Source organism: Thalassophryne amazonica, chromosome 19 (assembly GCF_902500255.1).
Source record: "Thalassophryne amazonica chromosome 19, fThaAma1.1, whole genome shotgun sequence".
Taxonomy (NCBI): Eukaryota; Metazoa; Chordata; class Actinopteri; order Batrachoidiformes; family Batrachoididae; genus Thalassophryne; species Thalassophryne amazonica.
In genome coordinates, this window is record NC_047121.1 from 1,933,911 (window position 1) to 1,950,027 (window position 16,117).

At 42.4% G+C, this 16,117-nt stretch overlaps 1 protein-coding gene across 1 annotated transcript in view; it reads right to left on the reverse strand.

The window, feature by feature from the left end:
- nrxn3a (neurexin 3a) overlaps positions 1-16,117 on the reverse strand; it is a 580,025-nt gene that overhangs the window by 288,194 nt on the left and 275,714 nt on the right. The window contains 2 exon segments of the mRNA XM_034159719.1: positions 202-228; positions 1,622-1,825. Coding sequence (XP_034015610.1) covers positions 202-228; positions 1,622-1,825 — 231 coding nt within the window.

Sequence of the window (16,117 nt, forward strand, 5' to 3'; positions counted from 1 at the left end):
AGGGAGAACATGCAAACTCCAGAACTGTGTGTGTGTGTGTGTGTGTGTGTGTGTGTTTCCATTGATTCCTGTTGAATTCTGTCTAAAAGGCTTCATCAGGTGCAACGTGAAGTGCAACATGTACATTCTGCAAACAGTTCATAAACTACAATCACCACATCAGCAACAAAGAAACAAAATGAAACTTGAGTGTTAACTTACTGGAGTTACAGTTTATCCTGATACAGTCTAGATGGGGGAGAATAAATGACAGATGAAATTGCATCCTTCAAGGTTACTGCTGCAGACATCCAAAAACAAAAATTCCACCCTTCCGGGGACGTACACATGCAGAAAGGCAGCCATTGTATTACTTGATTGGTTCTAACAAACCTTTGATCCCAAGACTACTTGGGAGGATAGATCAATATTTTAAACATGTCAAAGTATTCTTCAGTATGTGAAATGCAGAGATATGTTGTGAATGTGTTTAACTGAGCTCACAAAGTTAACTGATTATTTGTAATATTTCTATGAAAATGGCGACCTGTAGTACCAGCTACATGACTTTACCAACCCAGCAACTTCTTGACATTGAATTCCAGGTTGTGGAGTCAGTGTTTTAAAGCCTTCAGGGGCTGAGACCCCCTTTTGGAACGACTCATGCACCAAAACCAAATCATTCTTTTTCTTCAGGAAGCAGCCAGGTTGGCTGCTGTGGGCATCACTGGGCATCAGTGTGGGTTGGTCACCATGTTGCTGGTGGTTTCATGTGTCGTCAACCGCAACAGAAAAGTGGGAGCAAACAGCCACGATCCAATCAGCACCAGCACCGTGCAGAGGCTTAGGAACCCCAACCATCCAATCTGGACTGCACTTTACCACAGATTAAATGTTCACGGCCGTTTTTCACATTTTACACAAATAAGCTTTGGAAGAGGAATATCAGCATCAAAATAAACTACCGTCAGCAGTGTGGAATTTATCCCGAAGTGGCAGAGCAGAAGTGAAATACAGTTTTCATGGTTTTGACTGGGTAAGTTTCCAGCGTCTGAAGAAGTTGAGCTGTGTGAGCACGGCTAAGGGGGCGTGTCCTCGGGGCAACCGTGGACGTGTATTTGGGGTGACAGCCAGCTGCAGGTTTTGCTGGGCTCTGTTCTCGGGCTGTTCGCCTGACGGGCCGCAGGCTTAAGGCCTTTGAAGGGGTGAATACCATCTTTGACAAAGCACGATGAAGAATGGAAGTGACAGCTAACAGAAGAGAATGAGACACAATCGCCACAAAGGAAGACGACGACCAGGGAAACAGAAACACGATGAAGAAATGAAACAATGAAAAAGACATCCTGCTCTTTAAAACATCCAGAATACAATCTCGACATCAGGCCTTGATGTCATCATGTTTTCTACTTGCAGATTGTCAAACATATGTATTGTTGGAAGTTTAGCCAATTCATTTTACAGCACTCCGAGGTCACCAGTGTGCACATCATGCAGTGAGACACTGTGCTCTCAAATCTGCAGCTTCAAATGGACTGAAAGCAAATGAAGAAGTAAATGTGCAGAGGACAGAGAGCTGAGTGTTTCTATGGGCCAGGTGGTGATGGGGCGTAGAGGATGATGGTTTTGGGGTGTACAATACCTAAGTTGACCGTGAGTTTGATGCGACCGCCGTCCAGCTCTAGCCTCAGTGTGTCCGCTGAGTCTCGGGACGTGGTGGCCATGAGGAGGCCGTAGGCCCGTTGGGAACGAAAGCGCAGTGAGACGTCTTCAGCCTCTGTGTGCATGATGGTCGGCATGACCACCTTCATGTACATGCTGCCGTCATAGGAGAGGACCGAGGCTTCTGAGGAAAACACAGCATTAGGAACATTTAGGACCCATCCTTCCTAAATACCTCCATCCAGGGGGATTATGTGGTCGGTCACCAATGTGGTTTTTCATTTCCACGATCTGTCTATAGCTTTTAAGATATCCTGGTGACAAAAAAAACAACAAAAAAAAACAGACACATGACAGTTGGAGCAATGTTGGAGCTTGGCGGAGGTTTACAGTATCTAAGTCCCTCCAGTTTAGTTTTTACTTGTAATCATCTCAATTAAAACTTCAACAGATTTAAAGAGCAGAGAAACACTGACATGCAAACTTAAAGGCTGACCATTATTGGCTGATAATATCAGGTGATATGAGCCTTTCATGAGTTTTTGGTAATGCCATTATTTTTGCTGATATGGAAAGTTTAATTTTACTGAATAAATGCAGAAACACACTTTGGCCTGTGGGAAATGGTGCCATTATGTAGTTTGTCCAGCAAAGGCCACTCCAACTGCAATGTTTACAATGCTAATAAGCATGGCTGGGACCCCATCACCCCTTGGTCACATAAGCTGCAATACACAGAGGCAAAGAGACCATCAGCAATTCATTTCCAATCAAAGTTTTACAGAATTTTACAATAAGAGACAAGTGGTCACTATGCTGCCAGCTAGGTGGGATCAAAATAGGGGAGAAGTTTATTTTAAGCAAATGCTGAGCAATGCAGCAAGGCAACTATCAATTCGAGTGAAGGCAGGGGGACAGTAGCATGATGTACATTAGTGGATTGTTGCTTATACTTATAGTTATTTATAGGGATGCACCGATGCCGATACCAGTATCGGGTATCAGCCCGATCCCGTACTCATTTACTCGTACTCATAATCATACTCCGACCCGATACCCCTTTACAGCAGCGTGATGTCAACCTCTCAATGTGGGCTTTACACGTGCACACTCTGAAATTTCTGGACTATATAATCTGCTACTTTTTCCACACATTTTGAACACTTCGGCTTTAACAATGATGTGGCTAGCTTATGGATAATTGCAAACTTTCATGTAATTTACTCATAAGTCAATTTTTTTTTTTTTTTTTTGCCAGCTTGCACTCGGCCGAGACGGACACATTTTTCTCTTCTCCCTCCCTCCTTATCTTTCCTGCTTCTGTGGCATGTTGTCTGTGAGGCTGTAGCTTTGCTCTTCTGGAAAACAACAAAAATGGATCTGTTAAAGTGGTCTCTGAACGCATTTGACACTATTTTTTCTACAAGTCATTCGGGGGCGGAGGACCCGACCTGTCCTGCCGGGACGCATGTGATGGGTTACGTGATGGACTCGTGGAGGAGATGGCAGGTCCTGTGCTTTTACACACTGTCTGTGAAGGACGTCGAAGATGTGTATATATTTGGCTCAGTGATGGCCGGCTTTCTGCTGTGTGGAGCGGGCATAGCGCTGGTTTACCAGAAACTCAAGAAGGTGGAAGCAGCTATAATTGGCCCGTACAGGCTGCCCCACATGATTATTATTGATATGATTATTGATGATTATCTATCGTCCTCCTGGTCGTTACTGTGAGTTTCTCTGTGAATTTTCAGACCTTTTGTCTGACTTAGTGCTTAGCTCAGATAAGATAATTATAGTGGGCGATTTTAACATCCACACAGATGCTGAGAATGACAGCCTCAACACTGCATTTAATCTATTATTAGACTCAATTGGCTTTGCTCAAAATGTAAATGAGTCCACCCACCACTTTAATCATATCTTAGATCTTGTTCTGACTTATGGTATGGAAATTGAAGACTTAACAGTATTCCCTGAAAACTTCCTTCTGTCTGATCATTTCTTAATAACATTTACATTTACTCTGATGGACTACCCAGCAGTGGGGAATAAGTTTCATTACACTAGAAGTCTTTCAGAAAGCGCTGTAACTAGGTTTAAGGATATGATTCCTTCTTTATGTTCTCTAATGCCATATACCAACACAGTGCAGAGTAGCTACCTAAACTCTGTAAGTGAGATAGAGTATCTCGTCAATAGTTTTACAGCCTCATTGAAGACAACTTTGGATGCTGTAGCTCCTCTGAAAAGAGAGCTTTAAATCAGAAGTGCCTGACTCCGTGGTATAACTCACAAACTTGCAGCTTAAAGCAGATAACCCGTAAGTTGGAGAGGAAATGGCGTCTCACTAATTTAGAAGATCTTCACTTAGCCTGGAAAAAGAGTCTGTTGCTCTATAAAAAAGCCCTCCATAAAGCTAGGACATCTTACTACTCATCACTAATTGAAGAAAATAAGAACAACCCCAGGTTTCTTTTCAGCACTGTAGCCAGGCTGACAAAGGGTCAGAGCTCTATTGAGCCAAGTATTCCTTTAACTTTAACTAGTAATGACTTCATGACTTTCTTTGCTAATAAAATTTTAACTATTAGAGAAAAAATTACTCATAACCATCCCAAAGACGTATCGTTATCTTTGGCTGCTTTCAGTGATGCCGGTATTTGGTTAGACTCTTTCTCTCAGATTGTTCTGTCTGAGTTATTTTCATTAGTTACTTCATCCAAACCATCAACATATCTATTAGACCCCATTCCTACCAGGCTGCTCAAGGAAGCCCTACCATTAATTAATGCTTCGATCTTAAATATGATCAATCTATCTTTATTAGTTGGCTATGTACCACAGGCTTTTAAGGTGGCAGTAATTAAACCATTACTTAAAAAGCCATCACTTGACCCAGCTATCTTAGCTAATTATAGGCCAATCTCCAACCTTCCTTTTCTCTCAAAAATTCTTGAAAGGGTAGTTGTAAAACAGCTAACTGATCATCTGCAGAGGAATGGTCTATTTGAAGAGTTTCAGTCAGGTTTTAGAATTCATCATAGTACAGAAACAGCATTAGTGAAGGTTACAAATGATCTTCTTATGGCCTCAGACAGTGGACTCATCTCTGTGCTTGTTCTGTTAGACCTCAGTGCTGCTTTTGATACTGTTGACCATAAACGTTTATTACAGAGATTAGAGCATGCCATAGGTATTAAAGGCACTGCACTGCGGTGGTTTGAATCATATTTATCTAATAGATTACAATTTGTTCATGTAAATGGGGAATCTTCTTCACAGACTAAGGTTAATTATGGAGTTCCACAAGGTTCTGTGCTAGGACCAATTTTATTCACTTTATACATGCTTCCCTTAGGCAGTATTATTAGACGGCATTGCTTAAATTTTCATTGTTACGCAGATGATACCCAGCTTTATCTATCCATGAAGCCAGAGGACACACACCAATTAGCTAAACTGCAGGATTGTCTTACAGACATAAAGACATGGATGACCTCTAATTTCCTGCTTTTAAACTCAGATAAAACTGAAATTATTGTACTTGGCCCCACAAATCTTAGAAACATGGTGTCTAACCAGATCCTTACTCTGGATGCCATTACCCTGACCTCTAGTAATACTGTGAGAAATCTTGGAGTCATTTTTGATCAGGATATGTCATTCAAAGCGCATATTAAACAAATATGTAGGACTGCTTTTTTGCATTTACGCAATATCTCTAAAATTAGAAAGGTCTTGTCTCAGAGAGATGCTGAAAAACTAATTCATGCATTTATTTCCTCTATGCTGGACTATTGTAATTCATTATTATCAGGTTGTCCTAAAAGGTCCCTGAAAAGCCTTCAGTTAATTCAAAATGCTGCAGCTAGAGTACTGACAGGGACTAGAAGGAGAGAGCATATCTCACCCATATTGGCCTCTCTTCATTGGCTTCCTGTTAATTCTAGAATAGAATTTAAAATTCTTCTTCTTACTTATAAGGTTTTGAATAATCAGGTCCCATCTTATCTTAGGGACCTCATAGTACCATATCACCCCAATAGAGCGCTTCGCTCTCAGACAGCAGGCTTACTTGTAGTTCCTAGGGTTTGTAAGAGTAGAATGGGAGGCAGAGCCTTCAGCTTTCAGGCTCCTCTCCTGTGGAACCAGCTCCCAATTCAGATCAGGGAGACAGACACCCTCTCTACTTTTAAGATTAGGCTTAAAACTTTCCTTTTTGCTAAAGCTTATAGTTAGGGCTGGATCAGGTGACCCTGAACCATCCCTTAGTTATGCTGCTATAGACTTAGACTGCTGGGGGGTTCCCATGATGCACTGAGTGTTTCTTTCTCTTTTTGCTCTGTATGCACCACTCTGCATTTAATCATTAGTGATTGATCTCTGCTCCCCTCCACAGCATGTCTTTTTCCTGGTTCTCTCCCTCAGCCCCAACCAGTCCCAGCAGAGGACTGCCCCTCCCTGGGCCTGGTTCTGCTGGAGGTTTCTTCCTGTTAAAAGGGAGTTTTTCCTTCCCACTGTCGCCAAGTGCTTGCTCACAGGGGGTCGTTTTGACCGTTGGGGGTTTTACGTAATTATTGTATGGCCTTGCTTTACAATAAAAAGCGCCCTGGGGCAACTGTTGTGATTTGGCGCTATATAAATAAAATTGATTGATTGATTGATTGATGATTGATTCAATTGGAAGGACAGTGTCAGCTCAATCGGCGGGTGTTAACCGCGCGTTGGATACCATCTCCGGGAAGATAGCGGCGCTGGAAAACCGCTTTGATCATCAGTAAGACCGCATCTCCTTTCTACATTCAGATGTATTGAGAGCCACTCTGTTCTCATACTGTGGAATCTTTCAGGCATCTGCTAATCTGGATATTCATTTGGCTTCCCAAAAACACAGCTGCACTTCAAGGCCGCTGCGATAAAAACCTCCTGAAGGAAGGACAACACTTATGCCTCGCTCCCCAGTCTCTCCCTCCCTCAGCTTCTCCAGCTCTGACGTTGACTGTGGACAGTGAACTGTTCAGGGCTGAGCCCCTCATCCTTCTAGATGGATGAACAAGGCCGTTGACGGCGCCTAAAGGCTGCCTCCAGGTGTTCTGATAAACTGGACTTTCAAATCTCGGTTGTCGTCTTTCGTCTCCTGTCTGTGTGTGTGATCATTGTTTTTTGTGCTGATGGGTTTTTTTTTCCTGCATTGCTGTTGTGTAATGCAGCAGCTATGAAGGTTTTTCTATCCCACGTTTTTACCTTGTGTGTGCTTTTATATGTGTTCATGTACTGGGTCGGCTCATGTGTGTTATGTGTGTGTTGTCTGTAAAGAGCCATTCATGGTTTGCTCAGCCCTGCTGTTGACCTAGGCAGGGAAGTACATCTGGAGCTGGTCCCCAGGCGCCTAAAGGCGACTTCTGCTCCTAACTGGCAATTAGGATGGGTTAAATGCAGTAGACACATTTCATTGTGCAGGGAACATGTTCCTATGTGCATATGACAATAAAATTCTTTTGAATCCTTTGAATACGTCCGTCAATGCTGTTCACAGATTGGCTGAAAGCCGCTGCCCATCATGCAGAGAAAATTCACACACACAAAAAATGAAAAGTCCAACCTGTTTGCTTCAGTGGAATTCATCATCATTCGATCATACGAAGAAAAATAATCCACATAAAGTCTCCAGAGTTCGGAACATAACATCTCAAAACACTTTAATTCCTTGTGTGGCTGAAAAAAAAGTTCAAAGTTCAAAAAAGCACCAAGTGTCAAAGTCACGGGACTTCGACACTTTGCGCCACAGTTCCTCTGTCAGAATTCCAATCAGGGCCTCAGTGGCGGAGGTTGTCCATCAGGTTGGTGAGTTTCAGCCCTTGGTGTGGGTGTTCACGTGTCTCAGTCCAATACAGGGGTAATCCATTTGTGGAATCTCTGTAGAACCTCCACTCACTTCCACGAGTGCCTCATTAATTAACCCTGTGGGGCCGACGTCGCCATATATGACAGCAGAGACCAAGCTTTACTAAATTATAAATAACTTTTTAATGATATGAGATAGAAACTAACTCTTTTTTTGCTGAAAAGTTAACTCTGTGGACTTTCAAGCCAGCCATCAGCCATCTTTGTACTCCTCATAGAAGCTGTGTGATGATGTGCGCAATGTGAGTGTCCAATCGGAATTGGTTCACCGTCACATGGTTTTCCAAAATCCAATTGTAGGGCAGATTTCCCTCACGTGAAAAGCCAAAGATCATTTTCAGGAGTTATGTGTTACTAGTTGGCCCATTTGAATAGCCCCCTGGGTGCCCCAATGAGTACATACTATTGGTCTCCAATGCGCCCTGCGCCATGATGCACAGCGATCAGTGAAGCAGACGGAGCAGACGGAGAGCCTCTGATGACAATCTCACATGCTCAAACAAAGAGTGTGTAACTATCAGCATTGCTCCACTAGTTTGCATGTAAATGTTATTGGATAACTGCTGCTTTCTCGGCGTAAAGCACTGTTTACCATATCAATGGAGTGAGGGGGAGGGCTGCTCCTCAGACTGTAAGGAGCCAAAGTGGGCCAAAGTGTGAATGAAAGCTGCTTTAGGAGCAGCACAGAACACTCCAAAACACAGTAGAAGTAGAAATTTGTGATGTGACCTTTGTGTAATAGTAGACAGAAATTGCTTTGAGATGAAGACAAACAAAACGCATAAACCATTTTGTATATATTGTTCAAAATGTGCATTTGTGTTTATTGTTTGTACCTTTTGTTGTACAGTCTTTCACACAAGACCTCAAATTATCTTTACAAAGTGTCAAAACAGTTGTTTATTATAGTTTGCTGTGTGATTTGAATAAATGTATGTGGAAAATTATTTCCCGCTTTACTTTTTCCTTTCTTATTTCTGATTGTAAACCTTTATTACACTTAGAAAACACAACAAAAGCATATATATTTTGAAAGTATAGGTTGTCCTGAAAAAAGAGACATAAAACTTGATTGTGGGATGCAGGGAGAGCTGTTAACAGCAATAATAAAACATTTATTCGAAGCAAGTGAACTGTCCAAAAAAATGTCCTCGGACCCCAGAGGGTTAAATAGCTCAGTTACTGCAAGCAACGGGCTATTCTGCCTGAACGTGAGGAAATTATCACATGAATCACAAAGAAAAAAATAAATAATGTCAAAATCACCCCATTTTACCTCGTGTTGTGACACCGCGTGTGTGTGTCTGCGTGTGCATGTGTACATGACGTTGTATGCCCACGCCATGTTCCTCAAATACTTACATGTTCCACCTTTGGGGAAAAAAAAAATTACGGTTAATATTTGTGTATGTTACTGATACGTATTTCATTAAAAATAGTGTGGTGAGTGAAAGACTGTTTAGCTCAGTGTTATACATAAAAACAGAAACAGGCTCACAGCTGATAAGCTGCTTTTCATCAAAAAGAATCTGCCCTCACATTTTCAAAAAAGTCTTTTAGTCCTCACAGACATAAATAAAGTTACTGATGGACAGTTTTCAGTTCAGTTATTGGTGTTTGTAGTGCTGATGTCCAGGTTACATTTCAATCAGCGTCATGTTTGTTAAGAAACACACGGTTAATGTTAAATGACAATTTGTTGTAGTCAAAAAGTGAAGTTACATGATTTAAGTGAAATGTTTGTAAATAAAAACAAAGCTAATGATATTAGTAGCAGTTGCAGTCAGAAAGTGAGGAACAACTGATGAATAAAACATGTTTTCAAAGTCATCATAAAATTGTAATGTATCATTAAGTATTCGTATCGGTACTCGGTATCGATGAGTACCAATAGGAACATCACATCAGTTCTCAGTCTTTCACATGAGTTACCAATGTCACAATAGTTACCACCAAGCAGTGGTGGGCAAAGTTCTGCTAATCTGCTGACCATTAATTAACAAAGCAAACTTTTTAGTTATCGGATTAGCTTTTCAGCTACATTTGAAAACCATCAGCAGACCAAATCAAATCAAATCAATTTTATTTATATAGCGCCAAATCACAACAACAGTTGCCCCAAGGCGCTTTATATTGTAAGGCAATGTTGGGAAGGTGTCGTAGCACGGACCCACAACAGGGGGCGCAAATGAACGGACAATGAGTAAGCCAAAAGGTAACAATTTAATGTTGTGATAATACACAACGAAATGTGTCGTAATTTTCACAGTCAATAAACACCAGGTGACGTGTGGGCAGGCTCGAAGATAGAAGACGCCCGACGAGAGAGAAGCCGCGTCCCACACGGCTTCCACCACCAACGGTCTGAAGAACACCGGAGCCGCCAAGTCCCGAGTCCCCAGGTGGCCTCTGTCTTCGGCTGTCGACCCTGGTACTGCTGGCAGAAAGCAGAGATATGATGTGTGAGTGTGAGTCCGCACACTCAGTAATTCACAGTCCAGACACCGTTAGGAGGGAGCACCTCCACCTCCAAATCACACACACTCGTGCAGCTCCTGGTCAACCACTTATCTGGGATGGGGTGTGAGGTGAAGCCGTCACTGTCACACCAAACGCCAATCCTCCAGACAAGGGAACACTTCAGGAAAACGGCTGCAACAGAAGTTCAGATTGTTACACAATGTGTCAGTCAGCCGAGAAATTACCTTGGTACTGGTAGTCGATTTCTCGGCGGGGAGGTGGAGTTGCAGTCCGGCTTATATAGTGGTGTAGATGAGTGACAGCTGGAGTGATGAGTGACAGCTGTCACTTCCTCTGGGTCTGGCGCCCTCTCGTGCTTGGAGCCCGCACTCCAAGCAGGGCGCCCTCTGGTGGTAGTGGGCCAGCAGTACCTCCTCTTCAGCGGCCCACACAACAGGCAAAGCCATACAATAATTACAGAAAAACCCCAGCGGTCAAAACGACCCCCTGTGAGCAAGCACTTGGTGACAGTGGGAAGGAAAAACTCCCTTTTAACAGGAAGAAACCTCCAGCAGAACCAGGCTCAGGGAGGGGCAGTCTTCTGCTGAGACTGGTTGGGGCTGAGGGAAAGAACCAGGAAAAAGACATGCTGTGGAGGGGAGCAGAGATCAATCACTAATGATTAAATGCAGAGTGGTGCATACAGAGCAAAAAGAGAAAGAAACACTCAGTGCATCATGGGAACCCCCCAGCAGTCTAAGTCTATAGCAGCATAACTAAGGGATGGTTCAGGGTCACCTGATCCAGCCCTAACTATAAGCTTTAGCAAAAAGGAAAGTTTTAAGCCTAATCTTAAAGTAGAGAGGGTGTCTGTCTCCCTGATCTGAATTGGGAGCTGGTTCCACAGGAGAGGAGCCTGAAAGCTGAAGGCTCTGCCTCCCATTCTACTCTTACAAACCCTAGGAACTACAAGTAAGCCTGCAGTCTGAGAGCGAAGCGCTCTATTGGGGTGATATGGTACTGTGAGGTCCCTAAGATAAGATGGGACCTGATTATTCAAAACCTTATAAGTAAGAAGAAGAATTTAAAATTCTATTCTAGAATTAACAGGAAAGCCAATGAAAGAGAGGCCAATATGGGTGAGATATGCTCTCTCCTTCTAGTCCCCTTCAGTACTCTAGCTGCAGCATTTTGAATTAACCGAAGGCTTTTCAGGAACTTTTAGGACAACCTGATAATAATGAATTACAATAGTCCAGCCTAGAGGAAATAAATGCATGAATTAGTTTTTCAGCATCACTCTGAGACAAGACCTTTCTAATTTAAAGATATTGCACAAATGCCAAAAAAGCAGTCCTACATATTTGTTTAATATGCGCTTTGAATGACATATCCTGATCAAAAATGACTCCAAGATTTCTCACAGTATTACTAGAGGTCAGGGTAATGCCATCCAGAGTAAGGATCTGGTTAGACACCATGTTTCTAAGATTTGTGGGTCCAAGTACAATAACTTCAGTTTTATCTGAGTTTAAAAGCAGGAAATTAGAGTTCATCCATGTCTTTATGTCTGTAAGACATCCTGCAGTTTAGCTAATTGGTGTGTGTCCTCTGGCTTCATGGATAGATAAAGCTGAGTATCATCTGCGTAACAATGAAAATTTAAGCAATGCTGTCTAATAATACTGCCTAAGGGAAGCATGTATAAAGTGAATAAAATTGGTCCTAGCACAGAACCTTGTGGAACTCCATAATTAACCTTAGTCTGTGAAGAAGATTCCCCATTTACATGAACAACTTGTAATCTATTAGATAAATATGATTCAAACCACCGCAGCGCAGTGCCTTTAATACCTATGGCATGCTCTAATCTCTGTAATAAAATTTTATGGTCAACAGTATCAGGTTGATCATATTTAAGATCGAAGCATTAATTAATGGAAGGGCTTCCTTGAGAAGCCTGGTAGGAATGGGGTCTAATAGACATGTTGATGGTTTGGAGGAAGTAACTAATGAAAATAACTCAGACAGAACAATCGGAGAGAAAGAGTCTAACCAAATACCGGCATCACTGAAAGCAGCCAAAGAGACACGATACGTCTTTGTGGATGGTTATGAGTAATTTTTTCTCTAATAGTAAAATTTTATTAGCAAAGAAAGTCATTAAGTCATTACTAGTTAAAGTTAAAGGAATACTCGGCTCAATAGAGCTCTGACTCTTTGTCAGCCTGGCTACAGTGCTGAAAAGCAACCTGGGGTTGTTCTTATTTTCTTCAATTAGTGATGAGTAGTAAGATGTCCTAGCTTTACGGAGGGCTTTTTTATAGAGCAACAGACAATTTTTCCAGGCTAAGTGAAGATCTTCTAAATTAGTGAGACGCCATTTCTTCTCCCACTTATGGGTTATCTGCTTTAACCTGCGAGTTTGTGAGTTATACCACAGAGTCAGGCACTTCTGATTTAAGGCTCTCTTTTTCAGAGGAGCTACAGCATCCAAAGTTGTCCTCAATGAGGATATAAAATTATTGACGAGATACTCTATCTCACTCACAGAGTTTAGGTAGCTACTCTGCACTGTGTTGGTATATGGCATTGGAGAACATAAAGAAGGAATCATATCCTTAAACCTAGTTACAGCGCTAAATGTTATTAAGAAATGATCAGACAGAAGGGGGTTTTCAGGGAATACTGTTAAGTCTTCAATTTCCATACCATAAGTCAGAACAAGATCTAAGGTATGATTAAAGTGGTGGGTGGACTCATTTACATTTTGAGCAAAGCCAATCGAGTCTAACAATAGATTAAATGCAGTGTTGAGGCTGTCATTCTCAGCATCTGTGTGGATGTTAAAATCGCCCACTATAATTATCTTATCTGAGCTAAGCACTAAGTCAGACAAAAGGTCCAAAAATTCACAGAGAAACTCACAGTAACGACCAGGAGGACGATAGATAACAACAAATAAAACTGGTTTTTGGGACTTCCAATTTGGATGGACAAGACTAAGAGACAAGCTTTCAAATGAATTAAAGCTCTGTCTGGGTTTTTGATTAATTAATAAGCTGGAGTGGAAGATTGCTGCTAATCCTCCGCCTCGGCCCGTGCTACGAGCATTCTGACAGTTAGTGTGACTCGGGGGTGTTGACTCATTTAAACTAACATATTCATCCTGCTGTAACCAGGTTTCTGTAAGGCAGAATAAATCAATATGTTTATCCATTATTATATCATTTACTAACAGGGACTTAGAAGAGAGAGATCTAATGTTAATAGACCACATTTAACTGTTTTAGTCTTGGTGCAGTTGAAGGTGCTATATTAGTTTTTTTTTTGAATTTTACGCTTAAATAGATTTTTGCTGGTTATTGGTGGTCTGGGAGCAGGCACCGTCTCTACGGGGATAATGAGGGCATGGCAGGGGGAGAGAAGCTGCAGAGAGGTGTGTAACACTACAACTCTGCTTCCTGGTCCCAACCCTGGATAGTCACGGTTTGGAGGATTTAAGAAAATTGGCCAGATTTCTAGAATGGACCTGCTCCATCTAAAGTGGGATGGATGCCGTCTCTCCTAGCAAGACCAGGTTTTCCCCAGAAGCTTTGCCAATTATCTATGAAGCCCACCTCATTTTTTGGACACCACTCAGACAGCCAGCAATTCAAGGAGAACATGCAGCTAAACATGTCACTCCTGGTCCCATTGGGGAGGGGCCCAGAGAAAACTACAGAGTCCGACATTGTTTTTGCAAAGTTACACACCAATTCAATGTTAATTTTAGTGACCTCCGATTGACGTAACCGGATGTCATTACTGCCGACGTGAATTACAATCTTACCAAATTTACGCTTAGCCTTAGCCAGCAGTTTCAATTTCCTTCAATGTCGCCTGCTCTGGCCCCCGGAAGACAATTGACTATGGTTGCTGGTGTCGCTAACTTCACATTTCTCAAAACAGAGTCGCCAATAACCAGAGTTTGATCCTCGGCGGGTGTGTCACCGAGTGGGGAAAAATGGTTAGAGATGTGAACGGGTTGGCGGTGTACACGGGGCTTCTGTTTAGGACTACGCTTCCTCCTCACAGTCACGCAGTCGGCCTGCTTTCCCGGCTGCTCGGGATCTGCCGGGAGGGAACTAACGGCGGCTAAGCTACCTTGGTCTGCACCGACTACAGGGGCCTGGCTAGCTGTAGAATTTTCACGGTGCGGAGCCGAGTCTCCAATTCGCCCAGCCTGGCCTCCAAAGCTACGAATAAGCTACACTTATTACAAGTACCGTTACTGCTAAAGGAGGCCGAGGAATAACTAAACATTTCACACCCAGAGCAGAAAAGTGCGGGAGAGACAGGAGAAGCCGCCATGCTAAACCGGCTAAGAGCTAGTAGCTGCGCTAAGCTAGCGGATTCCTAAAAACACGCAAAGTGAATAATGTGTAAATAATTTAGAGGTGATTCAGCAGAAGGAGTGCTTTAGTTAAGGCACGTGAAGATTACACTGGGAAACAAATCGTTGTATAGTTAACTAGATCAATCTAACTACGCAGATTAAACAGCTAACAGATACAGAAAAACACCGCTGTGCTCCGGAACAGGAAGTGATACAATACCGCAGTGAGAGCCAACCACCAGAGAGCAAGAGCATTGAAGCCTCCACTAGCTTCAGTCCGCTAGCAGTTTTTGCTGGTAACATGAGTTAAGTTAAGAGTCAAAAATGTTTGTAAACCCTAAAATCATGCATGTTGGTTCCTGTCTGTCGTGTGTAACGGTCAGGCCGCTGTGAGGAGCTCAGCCCCCCTTTTGATCACTCCCCCCGCCTTCACTGCACATGCGTCATTTCTGAGCATCAGCGGTGACTCACAGATTATCGCTATGTTTCTGCTCCAAACTGCCTCCAGTCATCATCTATTTCAGCAACAGATATGTGAAGCTTTTGTACAACAACCATTTTGACATAAATTCAGTATTATTTCATCATAAAAGACAGAGGAAGCGATCGAGCGCCACAGCTGTGTTCGTGTCGAGATGAGCTCTGTAGCGTAAATTGACAGTGTGTTTGCTTTAAAGACTGCGTGTACATGCAAATCTTTACTTTTTTAAATTGAAAAGACACTTACTGATCTATTTTTATATATAGACAAAACCTTACGTGGTTTTATTCAGTGGGGAAGCTCAACGCGATGGATGAGGTGTAGATTTTACCAGTTGCATTGAACACAACATGGCTGAGCCCTTTCTCTGTTTATAAATGTTTAATACAAAGATTGATTTACTGCTTTTTATAAAGATGATGACTGTGTTTGGAACTGTATTTGTATTTATTATTTTTCGTGCATTTGTTTTGTGTTTGTGAACATAGCTCTGTTAACGGTTTATAAATTTTGTAGCAATCACCAGGCCGGTCGCTAAAACTGTGAATTGTTGTGCTGCAATGCATTATAGGAGTTCAGGGGTTTGGGTTTTTTTTAGTATTGTTATTGTGACATACCTCCTTCAGGTTGCAGGTCCATTTGTGGCTTAGTGGCTAGCACTGATGCCTCACAGCAAGAAGGTTGTGGGATCACTTCCTGCCCTTTTTGTGTGGAGTTTGTATGTTCAAATCAATCAATCAATCAATTTTTTATATAGCGCCAAATCACAACAAACAGTTGCCCCAAGGCGCTTTATATTGTAAGGCAAGGCCGTGCATAATTATGTAAAACCCAACGGGTCAAACGACCCCCTGTGAGCAAGCACTTGGCTACAGTGGGAAGGAAAACTCCCTTTTAACAGGAAGAAACCTCCAGCAGAACCAGGCTCAGGGAGGGGCAGTCTTCTGCTGGGACTGGTTGGGGCTGACTCACACAGACATGTTCCCATGTCTGTGTGAGTTTCCTCACACAGTCAAAAACCTGTTTATTTAGCATCTGCTCCTTTTCTCTGCCCCTGAGCAAGGCAGCATCTCTACATCTGGAGTTGGTCCCCGGGTGCCTGAGTGTGGCTGCACACTGCCCCTAGTGGTTGGACTGTGTGTAACTGTAATTAGGAACGGTTTAAATGAAGAGGACGTTGTGTGTATGTGTGTATGTGCAATGACAATAAAGTTTTTATTCTATTTGTCTTCAAATTGTGAGCATGTTGTTTG